Consider the following 19,545-nt stretch of genomic DNA (forward strand, 5'->3'; position numbering starts at 1 on the left):
CTGTTTTATGGCCAGTATTTATTTTATTTTGTGATAACAGGTAGATACTTCCTGGCAGGAAGAGAAGCTGTATCTTACAATGAATGTGAGGAGGATCAGTACTGTTTCAAACTTACGCAGCTGGATAGTGGGAGCTCAATTAAACAGCACTGTTCCTGCAATTGCACACATTTCTTTTGAGCTTGACTTCAGATCAAATACAGATGACCAACCGACTATTAAAACCTTTGCTTTTCTCAACTACAACACCAAACAGTCAACTCTTGAAGCAAACTGGAAATCTGACAAATCAAGTTTATTTGGAGACATACAATTTAACAGCCCTGTTCAGTACCTAGAATTTGTGAAGTACACAATGAAATTCACAGAAAGTTCCACAGAAATTGATGGCAGTTTAGAGACCCAATGGGGATCAAAAAATAAAATCACTGCTGAATTTGTCATGAAGAAAGTTGATGGTATAGCAGGAGCTTTCCGAATTGTCACTCCATTCACTGGTTATAAAATTACTTCTGCTAAATACAATTTTACAAAATTCCAGGATAGCAGTGGTACTACTCACTTAAGAATGGAATGTGATGCAGTTTTCAAAGAGTATCTCACTATGTTTGAGATCTCAGGATCAAAATCTAACTCTTCCTTTGATGGTAGATTACAGCTCAAAACACCATTTATAGAAGATTTCAAGATAGATGTAATACATAAGACTGGGAATGGAAAGTTCAATGAAACTCTCTTAATAAGTCTGGCAGAAAAGAACCTTCTGTTTTTGTATTTGGATGGTGAAGTCAATTCTTTTTCAAATGTGCAACTATCTGCTGGAGTACAAATGCCAAGTCAGAACATAAGCATAAAAATTGGAAATCAACTCCTGCCAGGAAACTTACACTTTAACTGCAGAGGAAAGTGGAATACTAATAGCATAAGCACCATAGCTGTTGGCAGATATGAAAATGCTGGAGACATTTTGTCTATTCATTTTGACATGACTACAAATGGTTCACTTCTTCCACAACATATAAAGTTATCATTTGATCATGAAAGTTCACAAGGGATATTTAATACCAGTCTTCACTTGCCAGGGGACATAACACTCATCAATTTTTTCATTATCAATGATTCACTGAACTGGAGAAACAAACTAGACTTTATGACTCCAAGAAAAACAGGCTTCGTTGAAAACAAACAGAGTTTTAAGGATGGAGTAAAATTACAACATGAGATGACAGCTAGTCTTAATGGTCAACATGCAACTGGAATAATTACTTTTAACAAAGATCCTCAATCCTTCATCATCAGGGAAGCAAAAGCTGTTATTATCATACCTAGGGCAGATCCTATCAACATTCTGTACGAACTTCCAGTTGACAGCTCTCACATTAGACCAAGTCTTATCTTACAGTTCTGGCATAATAAGGAGATAAGGATTGAGACAGACATTCAGTATCAGTTGTTGCAGAGTATATTATGTATGGAGATAACTTCTCCATTCCATAAACCTATTGTTGTAAATGCTTCATACAGTATTGAAAAATCAAAAATAACAGGGCAGATACTGACAGAGTGGGGCAGTAAGAAAGTAAACATAGAATCTAACTTAAAATTTGAATCTGACATGATGAAAACATCAGGAGACTTTTTTATCAGACATTCCAATCTAGACACTGACCTTGCTAGTGGAAGTTTTGGTTATAACATGATTGATCCAGAGATAACAGCTCATGCCCTGGGAACATGGAGAGATAAAAAAATGGGCTTTGGATTGTCTTTGCTGTTGGAAAAGAATGTGTATAAAGGTTCTGTTAATGTAGAAACACCTTTCCAGAACTGGGAGAATTTGTCATTGTCTGGACAAGTAAATATGGCAAAACCAACCAAACTGGCAGTCGTGACTTTGTCACAAAACTATGAAGATATCACAATGTCTGGTTTATTCAGCTCAGATATATATTCCACAAAATTTAGTGTAGCCATGACAAGTCACATTCCTGGCTTTCACAGTATCTCAGTTTATGGGACCTATGATGTTCCAGATTCAAATGACCATGCTATTGAGCTAACCTATGATAATAATGGTAAGAAGACTGATATTCTTGCTAAACTATGGTTTGATAATGATTCATTCCTAAATGCAATGATGGCAGAAACCAGTTTTAAGACGCCATTTGAAGGGTATGAGACAGTATCAGCTCATTATTCTTATAATACAAGAGCAAGTGAGAAGCGATTAAATCTTCAGCTGGTTAAAAGTTCCTGGAAGTTTAATATAGATAGTGAATGCTCATTTGGTTCAGAAGAAGGTAATGGCATGGTGAAGGTAGAACTTCCATTTGAAGCTCTGAAGGAATTATCACTTTTACTAAGATATGGCTTTAGACCCAGCACTCTGGAGAGAACTGTCAACATAGTTATATCTCGTAACCAGTTAGTGGTAGAAATGGCAGGAGCATTGCTTATCAGTGCTGATGGTTCTTTGACAGCAAGCATAGATATAAAATCGCCTGTCAGTGGATATAAACAGATGAAGTGTACCACAACTGTGTCTAGATCAAAAGAACGTCAGAAAATTGTAACACTCACATTCTCAAAAGATCAGGAGGATTACATGATGAATGGGACATTCACACTGAATAATGAAGCAAGACTTGTAGTAACAACACCACTAAAAGGTTATGAGAACATTGAAGCTATAATTAGTTATCTCAATAATGATGAAGACGATGTCAACTCGAGGATTAAGAAAAGGTTCTACGGTTATTTGGATATGCCTACTGGAAGAAGTGAATTAAATATAGATCTGGACTTGCAAAAAATGAATAGCACAATTTCAGCCAGTATTGTATCACCACTATTGATGATACCCCAAATTGAGATTAAGGGAGAGTATGATCTGAGAATTTTTCCTGCTTCAGTAAGTTTAAATGTAAACAATAATTCAGTTAAATTTATGAGCATGCAGATGATACTGGAAAAAAACAGATTAGTGGGTGAAATCATCACTCCCATTGATGGGTACACAGATGTAAATCTCTCAGGATCTTTCAGAATTCAGGAAGACAAAAAACAGACAAATTTCAAAGTAAAGTTTGGTGAACATTCACTCGAATTATTAAGTACCACTGTCTTGGGTGCACTGACCTCTGAAATCCAAGCAGAACTTCTTACAACTCTGCCAGGCATGGAGCAGATCACTTTGTATGGTCAGTATGACCTCCTACATAATGAAAAAACTGCAGAGCTGGCCATTACTCTGGATACCATGAACATATACAAATTTTTAATATCTGGAACAGCTGATTCTAAGATTGGGCAAGCCAAGGTTCAAATGTATACTCCAATATCAGGATTTGAGTCTGTGCTGCTTGTTGCAAAGTATGACTTAACACATGACTACTACGCGAATCTCCTAGTGGAAAAAAATGGAACAAAAAATAATTCTGGAGGTCATGAAACCTTCAGTGATGATGGCACTGTCATAAGAACTGACACACCTTTAAAATATGCTGAAGACATTTTGTTGCATGGTACATATCATACTGGAAATAATGAAAGGTCTGCAAATGTAACAGCTGTCAGGAATGGACATTTGACAATACTGGATATATCATTTAAGTTAGAAAATAACATTGCTGCTATTAGTTTCAGTACTCCGTTTAATACAACGTATGAGCTCATTATTACTTCTGATGCCAGTGGAGTGTTGGTGCATAGAAAAAAATTTACACTGTCTGTGTCTCTACTCAAAGACTCCCAGTATATTCTGAAATCATCCTCACATATTTTTATTGACTGGAGTAAAGAAATAGATGCCCAGTTTGAACTGAATACACTTCTCCTACCAAAAAGTTTTGAGCATCTCAGCTTTAACTTGTATTTCACTCCACTGTTCCCTCCTCATATCATACAAGTTGTAGTCATGAAAAATGCAGGAACTATTCTGGACTTGAGTAGTAACCTTAGTACTACATTATCTGTATTTATTTATGATCTTAAATTAACTACTGGACATGAAACAAAAATCTTATCAATTCGCTTCTATCCAGGAGAAACATTTGTCAGATTTAATACTGATTTTATAACAGCAGGCACCCTGGAACAGAACACTGGTGATTTGGGAAATAACAAAGCAACTGGTTGTTTGAATGCAATTTTCACATCACCTATTACAGGTTTTGAGAAATTCTCTTTCCAGTGGAAGCAAGGATATGATTATATATATACTGAACTTATTACACCTTTTAAAGGGCACGAAAATCATACACTACTTGCTCATTTTGAAGTCAAACATATAAAGAAGTCTGCTAAGCTATTTATTAGCAGGAATGAAGATATAACTGAATTCAGCACAAGCCTGGAGCATACAAATATTAGTGACATATGGAAGGTTCATGTTGTCACACCTTTCACAGTGCTCAGAAATTTTGATGCCCAGACTCAGTACATAAAGTCTGAAACTAAGAAGACAGCAGTGTTGAATGTAACTGCTAATAATCACCATTTTGAAGTGGGTGGAGAATTAGTGTCTGAAAAGAATTCATTAGAAGCAAAGTTAGACATATCAAGCTCTTTACATGTTTTAGAAAGGATAAATTCTCATTTTTTCTATGATACAACTGACTCTTTAATCCTTGGAGGAAAGCTCGACACAGGAAACTTTGATGCAAACATTTCAGGTATCATTGACTTTGATTTCCTGCAGGGAGAACTATTAGGATCTTTGACCAGACATGGTCAAATAACAGAACATAGGATTGCGTGGAGCCTCGAAAATACTCTTTTGACAAAGACAGCTAAAATTTCAATCAATCTTGGTTATGAATTAAATTTTGTAATTGATGCTATTCTAAACATGAGTAGTCTGAGAAATGTTACAGCTCAAGTGTCTTACATTAAACCCATATACCTGCATCGATTGTATCCATACACTTCCACTTACAAGTTACACTGGAATATCAAAAACATCATGACTTTTGATGGTGGTCTCTTTCTAATGCTGCATAATATACCTTTCTGCAATCTAAATTTCAATGTGGATTTGGATAAGGCCACAGAAGCTAATATTTTAAATGCTGATTATTTTGGTTTCTTTTATAATTACAGAATTAGCCTTGCTTACCAATTATTGAATAACAATAGTATAGAATTATTATCTAAAATGCATTTAGGTGGGACAGAGCTAATGATTTCATTAAATTTCATGCCAAATAAATCTAAATTCATTACCAAATGCAGTGATATCAATTTCTCTCTTGGCTATGACTTAACTACTGAATACAAAGTCCTTGATATTGAATATCAAGTCAGTCATAATATGTATAGCCTAAGTACAAATTTGACTTTGCATAAATCTAATCTTCCAGTAATATCCATTGCTCTAAAGACTCCGATTAAACACTATTCTTTTCTTAAAATGAGTAACCAATATAGTATGAATACAACCCACAAGGGATTGAAAATACTTTTACAGAAAGAGGACAGAAATGGTGAAATCTCTTTCCTTATGTGGAAAACCAGAAATAACATTGGTTTAAGGGGCAACATGTCTCTGCCCATCAAATATCTCAAGAGCTGGTATGGCACAGCTAACCTAGATATGACATCTGGACTTACAGTCAATGTGGATTGCTCGTGGGATTCTACAAAACATTTAGCTGTTGATTTCAGATATGCACCTGACTCTCTAAAAGCTAATATTAACACACCATTCACTGGCTTGGAAAATATAAATGCTGAATTCCTCTTAAAGAGATCAGAAATAATGACAATACTTTTTTCTGTTAACTGGGGAGTGAAAAATATATTTTTCAATGGAACTGTTGCTTTTAACAATGTGAGTAAACGTGAGCTTAATCTGCATGGCAAATATGAAAATATGAAAACTGCAGCAGTTACAATGGTCCTACAGATGGAAAGTGAAGTAACGAGGCTGGAAGGCCAGATACAATATTTTATAAATAAATCAAAATTTGATATAGATTTTATTTCTGAGCTCAATGGTCAGAAAATGTTTGCAACAGCTGGTTATGATTTTGAATATTCAACTAAAAGAGCATCTTTTATAGCCAAGTTTGCTGATGTAAGTCTTCTTGTCAAAGGAGTTTTCAGCTCAGCAGGAATGGAAGGAAAATTATTTGTCAAAACACCATTCACCTTTGCCCAAGAAATTACTGCTGATGGAATACTTCTAATTGGTTCCTTTGCTACATTTACAATAAGATGGAATGATAAATTGTACACTCTTAATGGAGAATATAAGAATAAGGATGGCCAACTTAGTGGTAAACTCACTTTAGTAGTTCCTTATATACAAATTGAAGACATTAAATTTGACATTAAATATGATTATGAATTGGGCTACTATATTGGAGCTACACTAAAAATGCCTTCGGTTACGCTGCTGAAAAATTTGTCCTTTGCTGCTTCCTTTGATACTGAAAATCTTACAGCTTCAGCAATAGGACAATGGAGTGCAAGCCAAGTGGTGAATATTTCTGCCAACTTTTTGCCAAGCAATCAGCTTATTAAAGTGGAGACACCATTTGAAGGTTTTGAGAAGATCATAGCATCAGGATCAATCAAGAATGAAGATACACAGTTTGAATTTATAGGGAAGTTGGAAGTGGGTAATGAAGAAAACTGTATTTATGTACATCACATTATTCAGAGTAGATTTATGCAGCATTCCTTAATCATTAATATACCAACATACGAGAAAACTAATTTCAACCTGACACTACAATTTGAAGACCCTAAGAACATGTCTGCAAAACTTTTATTTGGAAGCACAAACACAGAAAATATCATCAGTGCTGAAGGTACATTAAATTTAAAGGATATGTTCGCAGAACTTAATGTCCATCACCCATTGTTGGAAGGTGGTTTAACTTGTAAAACACTGTGGGATGTGAATGCCAATCTCCAAATTAAAACTAGTAGTTCTATATATACAATGAACAGCTCATACACCATCTCCAAAAATGATATTATTGTAAAGTGGAATGCACAAACACCTGAAATGCAATCCACCACAATTCTGGGTGGCTCCTATGAATATGATGACAAATCTGAACTGAAAACTAAACTATATTTCAATGAAGACAGCATCACATTTGGTTACAAAATCAATCATACATCATTGGCTGGAAATTTTAAACTTAACACTTCAACACTCCTCAAAATAAAATACTTTAGCTTGGACATTGAAGGTTCATATAGCCCTAATCTATATGGTTCAGTTTCCTATAAATACAATACAAGTTCTGGTGCTGTAGCCATTTTCCTAAGAAAAACAGAAGACACTGTAGATGTACAATGCATTGTCAATGTGCAACCATTACTTGGCCCTGTATATTATAAAGTTGGAATTACCTACAATCTGCAAGATTCACAGAAGATTTTTGAATGTAAATATGAGGGTGACACCGTTCATACTATTTTGGTGTTATATGAGAATGATAATGGCATCTTTAAAGTAATAACACATGTCAGCAGCAAGATTCTTGGCACCCAGAAAGCCCTGATATTAATGGAAAAGAGCTGGGCACATCTTGAAGTAATAGATGTACTTAATGTTACATTGATAACAGAGCAAAATGATGGTTATTTGACAGTCAGAGCTTCTGCTATGGAGCATAAAGTTTTGTATCACTTTACATCTGAAAATGGCTTTCATGGAAACCTTGCTTTGATGTCTCCACTAGTCTCAAATGGAAAAGTGAATGTGACAGCTACTGCTAAGCGTGATATTAAAAACATGTTTGTAGATTTGAAGTTTGTCACTGGAACAGAACATTATCATGCTACATTTAAACTTAACAATTCTGAGGAGAAAAAATCAATCATGGCAGAGATTACTGCTGCACTGAAGACAATCCTGAGTCTCAATGCTTCTATCATGGTGAACAGATATAGAATTCAAGCTGAAACCTCATTAAATTTCTTGGAAACTGTAAGCAGCATAGCTCTTAGGCATAAACAGATACTGCCATTGGATACTGAGCTAAATGTAATGAGTCCCTATCTCCCAAAGAAGACTGTTCAACTAATTCTGAAAACAGAGAATAATTCTGTAACCTTGTATGCTAGCCATGGTAATAAGTCATATGGAGAGTATATTATGCTGGAAGGAGCCATGAATCACAATGACTGCATGGTATACCTGAATTTTGAAGCACCAAAACTACCTCTTGTTCAGTATGTAGATGTGTGCGGAATATTCAAATTAGGTGGTGACAAGACATATGACTTGGGTTTATCTACTCAGTTCTCATCAGCAACATTGAAAACAGAGTTATCTGTAAAATTCCACTTATCTTCTGTTGGAACTGATACAGCTATTATATTTGTGCCCCCGTGGGAAGATACTGAGAACTATGGTGCTATGATTTTGATACCATTCAAGTTTAGTAACAGCATGAGACCTCGTATTATCCTAAACCTTGGGAATAATAACACATATTCCCTGCACGGAACATTTGTCAATCTGGAAGATGTCCAGCAAGTAGGATTTGGAGCTCAGTACAAACTCAGAAAATTGGGTGGAGATTTAAAAATTGAAAGAGCTCCTATTTCTTGTGTAAAAGTTGAAATAGACATTCCAGTAGGTGACAACATTGGTCATTATAGTGTGGACATAAAAGACCAGAATGGAGAAAGCGTGTTAGGTACTGAAAATGCACTAAATTACACTCACATCAACATTGAATGGGACAGCAACCAAATTGAGCTGAGGTATGGTCTGTCCTATACTGGAATTGATTCAGAAGGCCTTCTTGGTAGTGAAAGAAGTCTGGAATGCACTCTCCTTTTTCAACTCAATACTCCATTTTATGGATATGAACAAAATGGACTAAAGATGTATGTCAGTTTGACACCCTCACAAAGCCTGATCATCACCTCTCTTAACTACCCAGGGAATTCCAAGCCTTTTGGATTTGAACTGAATTATCATTTGAAAGATTATAATGAAGTAAGTCTTGTCAGCCAACTCCATATTCCATTTATAACTGTTCTGGAAGATGTTGCCTTGGTGCTGAGTAATAAATTTGAAGAAAAATATGGAATATTCAGGAGCGTTGTAGGAGGACACTGGAATAAAGAAGAGCTGGCCATCACCTTGGAAGGAAATTTAAAAGAAACAGTTTTCAAAGGCACAGTGATTCTTAATCTGATTGGGCAGACATACAGAATTAAAGCTAATTATGGGAATCCAAAGACAGACAAGCCAAAATCATTTGTCATAAGAGCACATCTCTCATCTCCACTCACAGTCCTAAAGAATGCTGAGGTGCATGTGGAGATACATGTAATGAAATCTGTTCTTGCAAGCATCATTCACAATTCGAAAGAAATCTTTGGCCTTCATATTCACAGTGATGAGGTCACATTGTTTGGAGCTGAAGTGAGGACACCTTGGAGGTCAGCTTATTTTGTGTGTTCTTGTGATATCAGCAGGGATATCAAAATACAAGGAGAACTGCTTTGGGATATGTATCCATCTGAAAGATCACAGTTTGGCATTATTTTTACAATTGTTCATGGCCCAGATGACAGAGAGGATATGTCAGCCACTTTAAAACTTGCTTCACGTGTTTTGATGCTTAATATAACCCGTCAGGTATCACTAGCACATATCGAACATGCAGGTAGTTTCTCATGGAAGAAAGACCAAATTGTTGGCTTCAGAACTCTTTTGAATACAAATTCTTCTTCTGATATCATTGCTTTTTCTACTATGGGTCGCATTGATCTTCCACGCAGGTCATTTGAACTAGGAAGCTATGCAAGTGTCAGGTTGGAAACTGGTGTTGTAAAATATGCAGATATAGGAACAGAATTTATGTGGGATGCTCTAGAAGACAGGAACAAGAAAATCGGTATTGCACTCAGACACTTCTCGCCAGTTCTGGAAATTGTATTACAGCATGCAGCCATGATGAATGATTTGGTTATTCGCATTGAAAAACATGGCAGATTATCATGTAATCATTTACCTTTTACTGTGAAAATTGAGGTTGAATATTCTCCATTGCCAGAGGAACTGATCACAATGGAAGCATATGTGCAAAATTCTACAAATACATCTGTAGGATTAAATATGGGATGTTCATTGTACCATATACCGACATCCACAGACCTAAAAATTAATGCAGAGGTAGCACAAACTTCAAGAGACAAAAGTGGCAGGATATCTGCAGAGTACTTGAACTCATATACGGGACAGAAACACAGGATAGAACTTATGGCAAAGATGGCTTTACTACAAAATGAAATTACAGTTGCAGTGAGAACAGCAGAGAATCAGCTTGAGGTTCACGGACTGATAATGAGTGGCAGTAATGGTCATTATGGTGCAATGATTGACCTTCTTATGAACCAGAAGGAACCAATGAGAGTGGAAGCTAGTATTCATATAATGGAACCAAGGGCAGAACTGGAGGTCCGCTATGGAAGTAGTCGCAGTTACAAGATGTATGCAGGAATGCCCCATTGTCGTGAAGTTACATTTGGAATTAAGCATGTTTTGTATGAGGCTGAGTATGAAGATGTTGTGATTATGTTACGACTCAACTCAAGTCAGCAACTATGGTCTAGGATTAAGTGGCAACCACGTGCACTTACTGAGTTGAAGACTGGCATCCTACAAGAGTATTCTGATATCACCCATGTGGTTCAAAGCATTGGTAATGGCTTCTCTGAAGCCTGGTTGAAGGATTTTGCTTACAAATGCAATAAAATATATCCAGTGTTTGAGGACTTGTTAGATCATATAGTTTCAACTTCCATGACTGAAATACGTGAAATCTACATGGACTTCCTGGATATGGGGGAGGAGATGAAGAATATGTACAGGAGGAATGAGTTCTATCTGCAAGACATGCAACTATGTGTCAACAAACTTATGTAAGTACTTGGAAGAATTTCAGGTTCTCGCAGCATTGTATGTGAAGATGGCTGTCTTCTGGGTAGCAGTGCTGTGTAGTCTGGTAGAAGTTTACCAACGTTCCAGAGGTGCTTGTTTACACCTTTATTAGGATCATGATGTCCTGATGATGGAGGCAGCAAGCACCTCTGAAACTTTGGTAAATATTTATCATACTACATTGGACTACATCCCAGAAGATAGCCATCTTCATGGAAGTACTTAATTGTTAGGTACAAGTTCTTTATGTAATTTCACTAATCCCAAAATTCATATACAGAACTGTCAGTATGCTACATCTTAAAACAGCAAACTGTTTTATGTTATGAAATATTTTTAATTTCCTTCCCAGTAACCTGCATAAAGGTACAATAATTAATGTTGTACTTACAAAATTAACTTGTACAGAACAACAAATGTAACCAAGTTCCTTTGATATACATTTATCATCAGTTAATGTTTATTTAACAGTGCTATATCAACTGCACTGGCATCTCTACCTGAAACTATATGTGAAGATCATTATGTACCTTTAACTTGTAAAAAAGCAGCTAAGATATTATAAAGTGCTCTCCCTTTGTTAACCTTGAATGTATGGGAACAAAGGATTTAAATCTCCATACTATAGGTCTGCCAGCTGTATTTTTAATCTGGGGTGGTTTAACAGTACCAGAACACAGCCAGGTGGACCATATCTATACTGTGATGCACAGATGAAAAGGTTAATCTGAAAGGACTGAGGGAAATGGAAAACCTCAGTCAAGATTAGCAGTTCTCAACTAAAATTAAAACTTAAATAAAGTCTGATGGATGGTCCACTTCATGAAACAAAATATTTAAACTTAATGGATCTTTAATAAGTTTGCCATTCTAAATGTTCGCACCAAGTAAACATACCAACATGCATAATGACCCAACATCAATCATATAACAGCTGTTTGTCTCCTAAAAAATGAAAAAGATGTTCTATCATATAAACACGGAATATTTTAAAAGTTGTAGTGCAGGGGTGGGGAACCTGTGGCCTTCTAGGTCCTTAAGTGTGGCCTTTTGACTGAATCCAAATTTTACAGAACAAATCCTTTTATTTTTATTAATACATGTTGCAACCAAATATTTAAATGCTTTCCAACAAAAAGCAGACACAACAAAGTCATTAAAATATTAGTTAACTTTAAAATTAACAAATAGTTTTCATTTTTTGAAATTATTAAGTACATAGCAGTTAGATTTTTACAAAATAATGTACATTTTTAAGTATATCTAATTGAAGTTTCTTGAATGCGGCCTTATTTGATTACGTCTAAATTAATGCGGACTTCCAACATGAAAAGGTTCCCCACCCCTGTTGTAGTGTATAAAAAACAAAGAACACACGCCTCATTCATTTCTTCAACAATCTCCTCCTTTTTCAACACATATTAGTCACCTGTGTAATCGAATTTGGAAACATTTTATTAGTTTTGTGCAATTTCAAATTGTCATTCCCTTTGAAGTGTTTCCATCTTTGGTTACAACAAAGAGTCAAATGGATAAGTCACGTAGGGAAGGCAGGAGAATCTCAACAACTTTGTCAGTGAAAATTAAAGATCATAGCAAAAGGACTTCAAACAGTAAAAATATATCTGGCATACTGCGGACTTTTGACAAGAAAGCTTTTATAATGTAAGGGTAACTTGACTTTGGAATGTGCCTCAAGAGAGTAAAGATACTTATTTAAATCCTCCATATAGATATTATTTACACTAAAATAAAACTGTGAACATTTACATAAGGATTAGGAAATTTCTTGACTAGCTGAGTGACTATAAGTTTCTTAAGAAGGACTTTGAATTATGTGGAGCTAGTTGTTAAATCTGTACAAAAAAAATTTGAATTATTTTTCTCTTATTTTGTAGCTGTCACCTGATGACTTTTATATGAATACTTAATGAGACAAACAGAAGAGTTCATACAAACATTCATGTAAAATGGTAGTTTTGTTTAATCAGACCAGTATAAAAGTATCATTTGAGGCCTCTATTTAGATAGCAATTAATATCAGAAAATCACTGCTGATCATGAGAAAATGGTTATAAACACAGGAACATATGGTTTCATTGTTAGAGTATGCATAGGAAAGTCATAGAAGACTAACTGAGGCAAGATTATATACAGTTCATAATTATTTTTGTGATATACAACTCTGAAATATTGTATTGGCAACAAAATTACACATTCATTCAGGTTCATCAGTTTTTAAAGAAGCTTAGTTGCATCCCACATGTTTTTATATTAAGGCAAATAATCATACTGAATACTAATTGATCAGGGTACTAGAGATATGTACAGCCAACAGACATATTTATTTCCCTGAAATGATAACTGGTCAACTGCCCACTTTCTCCACAAACTATCTTCATTGCTCTCTAGCTCCAAGTCCAAGAGCCTTTAATATGGGAATGGTTAGCGGTGAAGTAGAGAATTCATACCAACATATATTCATTCTACAGAGTTTACTGCAGTAATGACGTACAGTACAATATATTACCCATAACAGACCTAACGCTATGGAACAGAGGCCTTCTAGAAGTTGATAGTATGCTCAGCCACTCTAAAAATTCCCTGCCTTTTATGGAACCAAAGTCCATTATCAATACTCATAAGAGCCACTACTGGTGCCTGTCTGAATTAGAATAATGAAATCCACACCTTCGCACCGTTATTAAGATATATTTTGATATTGTTCTCCCATTTATGTTAAGGTCTTCTGCGTAGTATCTTCCCGTCAGGTTTCCCAAGCAAAATATTGTACATATTTCTTATTGCTCCTGTACATGCTAGATGTTTTCCCAACTCATCATCATTGATTTGATCATCCTAATAATGTTTTGTGAAGAGTATAAATTATACATCTCCTCATTAAGCAGTTTTCTCCAGCCTCCTATTATTTCATCCATTTTGGGCCCAAATATTCTCCTCAGTACTCTGTTCTTGAATGTCATCTGTGTTATTTATTCTCTACAGACAAGAAACCAAATTTCACACCCACACAAAGTACCAGATAAAATTATGGTTTTGTATATTTTAATCTTTACGCCTGCATATAGCAGGCAGGAAGACAAAAGATTCTGAGGTGGATGGTAGCAAGAATTTCCTGAATTCAATCTGCTCTTAATTTGTTTGTGAATGCAGTTTTAATCTCTTACTGTTACTGAAATTTCAAGATATACCATGTAATCTTACTGTCATAATGTTTACAGGTCATATGTTACAGAGAAGGCATCAGGAATTTGTCAGGTGCTGCTGGATGGAATGCTAACCATGTACTCTGCAGTAAAACATGTTATTGCGATGGTTGTGAACACATTCCAGATTGATTTTTCTCTTATTTTCAACATCTTAAGTGACATTAAGGTAAAAAGCAGAATCCCACTTTATCATACTATTCATAGGTGCAGATAAATTTTACATTAACATGTGTAGATTAGAGAAAAACAGTTCAGCTACTCTTGAGTTGAGCTGTGTAGACAGGCGGAAGAAGCATTTTTAATATTCTTGACTTCAAAGAACACTGTATATGTAAGATCTGAGGTTTTCACAGTAGTGAGTATAAAGATTTCTGTCTTCTGGGTTGTTGCGCTGTGTAGACTGGTCGATGTTAATATATTGGCATGTATTCATCGCCCTGATGACGGAGGCAGTATGACCTCTGAAACGTTGGTAAACATCTACCAGACTACACAGCGTAACAACCCAGAAGACGGAAATCTTCATCGCCCTGATGACGGAGGCAGTATGACCTCTGAAACGTTGGTAAACATCTACCAGACTACACAGCACAACAACCCAGAAGACAGAAATCTTCATACTCATCGCCCTGATGACGGAGGCAGTATGACCTCTGAAACGTTGGTAAACATCTACCAGACTACACAGCACAACAACCCAGAAGACAGAAATCTTAACACTGTATATGTGTCAAGTTCTATTTCAATTTAGGCACACCTCTATGAAACCCTATGACAAGCTGGAAGTAACTATTCTATAGTGGATAATATGAAATAGTCACTGAATGCAGTAAATATAAGAAATCAGTCTAAGAAGTTTCTGTCACACCCACATTTCTCAAACCACACAGCACTGGCACACATCTTATTTTTAATCATTACATGCAAAGCAATGGTTCTCGAACTTTGTACTGCTGCAAAACCCTTTTGGCAATAACATATTTTTGCATTACCCTAAAAAACAAGAACTTGTGTTTTTATCTATTTATTTTTAATTTACAACCTTATATGCAAAAATCTGAATTAAATGTACTACATATTTTTGGAAACAGGTTATTGTACTTGCCTAATGTGACAGGTTGACCTGCCTCCTGGCCACAAGTGAATTGAAGACAGACACGATTCTGGAAAGCCACAAGTTGTGTTATGAATTAAGCCTTTCTCGGTTTTTCGCTTTCGTTGCTGCATATTATGAGAAAGCTGTTTCACAAAGAAAAGTATATGAAGATGGAAATGGTTTCGTTACACTTAAAATGTCTTAAAACTCTTCCTTCACTAGTCAAAAACTTGCAGGTTCCACTGTCTGAAACAAGATCACTTATCTGACTTTCAATCCAGTCCGTGACATTTTTGTCAACACGTAACAACCCAAAATCTATTTTATACACGAAGAACTCCACTTTTTCATATACCGTGACAACTGTGATAATCGTACCTTGCAATGATAAATTAAATGCAACTTTGTAAAAAATGTTTTCTAGGTATGCCAACCTATGGTGCCACACAGTTTCACACACAAACTAAAGAGATGCAAAAATATCAACACATTGTTTCCAACTGCGGCCTTTCTCAGTAAAGTATAAGTCAGATCGAATATATTTTCTCCTTTGCCCTACAATACGTAAACGAAGATTTGCACATAAGTATCTCCTCGTGATTGATATATGTGTACCTCGAATGCAAGCAAAATATAAATATCGATTTATCAGCTTGCACAGCAAAACCCCCAACTGCTTTTTTAATCCATTTAATTATCTCACATTCAGTATTACAATTCATGTCCTCGATTATTTTTGAAACTGTGGAATTTAAAAACGAAACGTTTTTGATAATCTTCAATTGATTAACACGAAGCACACATGAAACTAATACAAGGTACGATGGTGTTTTCAGACCACACACAATATGACAGACCACACACATTTCCATTTCTACCTTTAATTACTGATATCAGATTAGTTATAGAATGCTTCAGTTCATCGTGTTTACGACGGTAAACCGCATTCAACATGGTTTGTATGCAAATGCCGCTATAATTTTGCGATTTCTAAACACTCGAGTTCTGTAGTTTCCTTATGTAAACTTCCCGCTTTAGCCAGCGACCCAAGAGAATTAAAGCGTTACATAAATAGTCAACACCACTCTGCTCTGAGTCCTAACGTATACATATGAAATATATTTGAGAAAGTGTGACTTGAAAGATTAATAAAGCATCTGCACCAAGTTTCATTGTTTCCATTAATTTGTTTTAATTTCATTATAAGGGCGCATACATACACGGAAATATTGAAACCGATTGCCCATCTTTCCTTAGATGGAAAATACGTTACTACATAGTTTTGTACAGTGTATTCCTTGTTTTATATAAGACATTCCACATAAAGCTGTTCTAGGAAACACCATCCATGTCAGAGCATTAAGCAGCGCAACCTAGTTTCCTAATTAACTATTTTCTATAATTTTAATCATGATTACTTAAAATGTACTACAGTACTAGCCCGTGTATAATGAGAGTTATACAAAGATTTATCATTTGAATAACATTGTATAAAGCCTTTTCTGTAACAAATATGTGATCAGAATAGCCCAGCAGAAATTCTTCAGACTTTTGTGAGGGAGGTACTCAGATTGAATGTCAGTGTATCAGTTATCTTGACTGAGGCTTTTCTTCTGTGATTTTTCTTTGAAAATGCCCACTTTATACAAACTCCCCCCATACTGACATTCATTCATCTTCACATCTCGTTCAGAATTACATAAACCTCAAGAGGCCCATTCCGCCCATTTCAATTAGTCCTTGTGATTATCTCATGAAGTATCTTCTGGTAAAGCCATTGTATTGTTACATTAGTTTTGTGTACTCATATAATATGAATGAACGTTGAAAATTCCATAGAATTGGAAGCATTCTGATTCAGGAACTGAATTTCTACTTACAGGTTATAGCTAGTAAAACTATGGCATATGTTGTAAACTTCATTAATGAAGTCAAGAGGCTGCATTTGGCTTCCAAGGAGTACCTGAAGACAAAAGTTGAAGTCGCAAGGATGGAAATAATGTATGCAGAGGAGAACATGAAACACCTACTGATACATGTAGAACACTCTCTGGCTGACCTTTTCATAAGGTACATCCAGCTGCTGGAGCCATATCTGACAAGCATTGAGAATACATTGGAACTTCTCAGTCGCAGAGTGATAGATTTTGAGGACAAAATCAGTGGTACGAATACTTTATGTTAGTATAAACAAAAAAAAATTGATATAAATGAAATATTCATAATGTACATATTATTCAAGGTACAAAAAAACAAGAGAGAGAGGCTGCTGTCTACATCAGAGGATCAAACATGACGTGGTTGCATGGTTAAGACGTCATATCCGGTTTCTGTGCTGTCTTCTGGGTAGTAATGCCATGTGAATTTGCAAGTAATTACCAACATTCTGGAGAAACATGCTATCGCCATTTTCAGTCCTGTTGAACTTTCATCCTAATTAAGTAGTACTTTTAATAAACTGCCATGTCCTCATTCATAACCTTGGGGTCCACAAGTTGATAAGAAAGGCTAAATATGGCCCTAGGTCTGAAAAAGGTTGAGAACCCGTTTTACGTAATTCATCAGTTGTAACAGTGATATTTCACCATATGTCTTATTTCCAACAGAATATATACTTGACATGGTGGACACTGTACTTGGAGCTCAGGAGGTGCAGGACTTAATAGCCATGTACAACACGTATTCCTCCTGGCTTGAAGAATTATACCTACAGGATTACATTGATCAAGTCACAAAATTATTTGAGAGGTCAGTTATCCATTTATTCCCAGTATTACAATTAAGTAGTAAAAATAATTGGCTGGGACAGTAGGGAAGATTACATTCTTTTGTGTATCTAATACATCATTACTTGATTACATGTAACCCTTCCTTCTAATATCTAAAATATAAAATTATGCAGACAAACAAAACTGTTTACACTTTACACTTCCTTCTAAGTTTTAACAGGGTCAGAATTGTTGTAAAGTTATAGTACTCAAACAAAGAATGCACAAATGACTGATTAAAAGTTTTGTATATCTTCAGCTTTTGGGTACAGACAACATCAATTGCTGAGTGTTTTGCATTTTGTTGAACACTACAGTTGCCATCTTAAGGGTGAGGGTAGGGGAATCAAAGATCTGGCAATGTTGGCTTGTGTTGCTGATGATGATAGTTTATCAGTGGAGGTATAGGGTAATATGAGAGATACTGTAAAAACATAGCCCTTCCCTATTTTTAAAAAAAATGTATATAATTCAGAGTATAATAGTTGAATCTCTGCTTGGAATTTCTGAATGACTGCAAAAAGCGTAATTTTTAATTTTAATTTCAGCATTGGTTCAGCAATTATGCAAGATATACAAAGGGTATTTGCTGACTACTTGGAATATGTGAACTGCATTACAGATGCAATCAATAATATGTACAGGAATATTAATGCCATTCCATCTATTGCTTACACTAAACATGCCATGAACATTGTTTATGAGAAGGTAAGAATTTATGCATTTTTACTGTTATATACAGACCAAATTTGCTTTAAACAGAGGGACATATCAGTACTAGAACTCCACAGTGAAAGAATTAACTTAATAAACATTTTTATGTTAGCAACAATATCATCCAAGTTAATAAACACTGGTATATTACCAATAATACCATCCATTGTACGAGAATGCTATACTTCAATCCAGTTTAACATGAAGCGAGTTGACTTTCTGCAAACATCACTTTGAACTAAATTGTTCATTGATGTAACAGTATTATACAATATAAATACAGATGTATAATGTAAATTACACATTTGCTAATGTTCCTTAAAAATTGTCCATTGAAATTTTAGTTTAATATGTAAATAGTATAGACAATTCACTGCCACGAAAAATATGTCTCAGGATTTTAAGAGATAACATGTTTTAGGCACCCCAAAGTTTGACGTGTGGGATAAAGAATACTTTCCGTCTGAATACTGTTCAGGTATTTCAACAGTACAGTGATTTTTTTGTGTTTATATCCTGTGCTCATTCCTTCAGGTACAAACCTAATAACCAAAATTTTATACATACATACATACATCTTTATTACATTCCATGGATCCATAAGTTAGTCAGATGACAATAGGATGTAGAATAAGTCATAATAATACAATACATGTTATACAAATACAAGTCATACTATTATATAAATGTCACAAATACAAAGTGTTCACATCAAGTAGAGATAAGTTACAAATAAATCCACTCATTATATACAATAGATAAATTATGACTTGTAAACATTATAAATTCATCGACAGAGTAAAAGGAGTGTGTAAT

General features: G+C 35.3%; 1 protein-coding gene across 3 annotated transcripts in view; it reads left to right on the forward strand.

Moving 5' to 3' along the window:
* The window catches only part of LOC110831440 (uncharacterized), a 61,134-nt gene that overhangs the window by 28,690 nt on the left and 12,899 nt on the right, over positions 1 to 19,545 (forward strand). For all 3 annotated transcript variants that reach the window (XM_022067435.2, XM_087357942.1, XM_087357941.1), the window contains exons 18-22: positions 41 to 10,902; positions 14,164 to 14,317; positions 17,130 to 17,412; positions 17,854 to 17,995; positions 18,564 to 18,723. In XM_022067435.2, the coding sequence (XP_021923127.2) occupies positions 41 to 10,902; positions 14,164 to 14,317; positions 17,130 to 17,412; positions 17,854 to 17,995; positions 18,564 to 18,723 (11,601 nt within the window). The remainder of the gene's footprint in view (positions 1 to 40; positions 10,903 to 14,163; positions 14,318 to 17,129; positions 17,413 to 17,853; positions 17,996 to 18,563; positions 18,724 to 19,545) is intronic.

The sequence above is a fragment of the Zootermopsis nevadensis genome, unplaced genomic scaffold, assembly GCF_977971745.1.
Source record: "Zootermopsis nevadensis isolate Lab colony 2312 unplaced genomic scaffold, Znev_1.0 Znev_ptg000029l, whole genome shotgun sequence".
Taxonomy (NCBI): Eukaryota; Metazoa; Arthropoda; class Insecta; order Blattodea; family Termopsidae; genus Zootermopsis; species Zootermopsis nevadensis.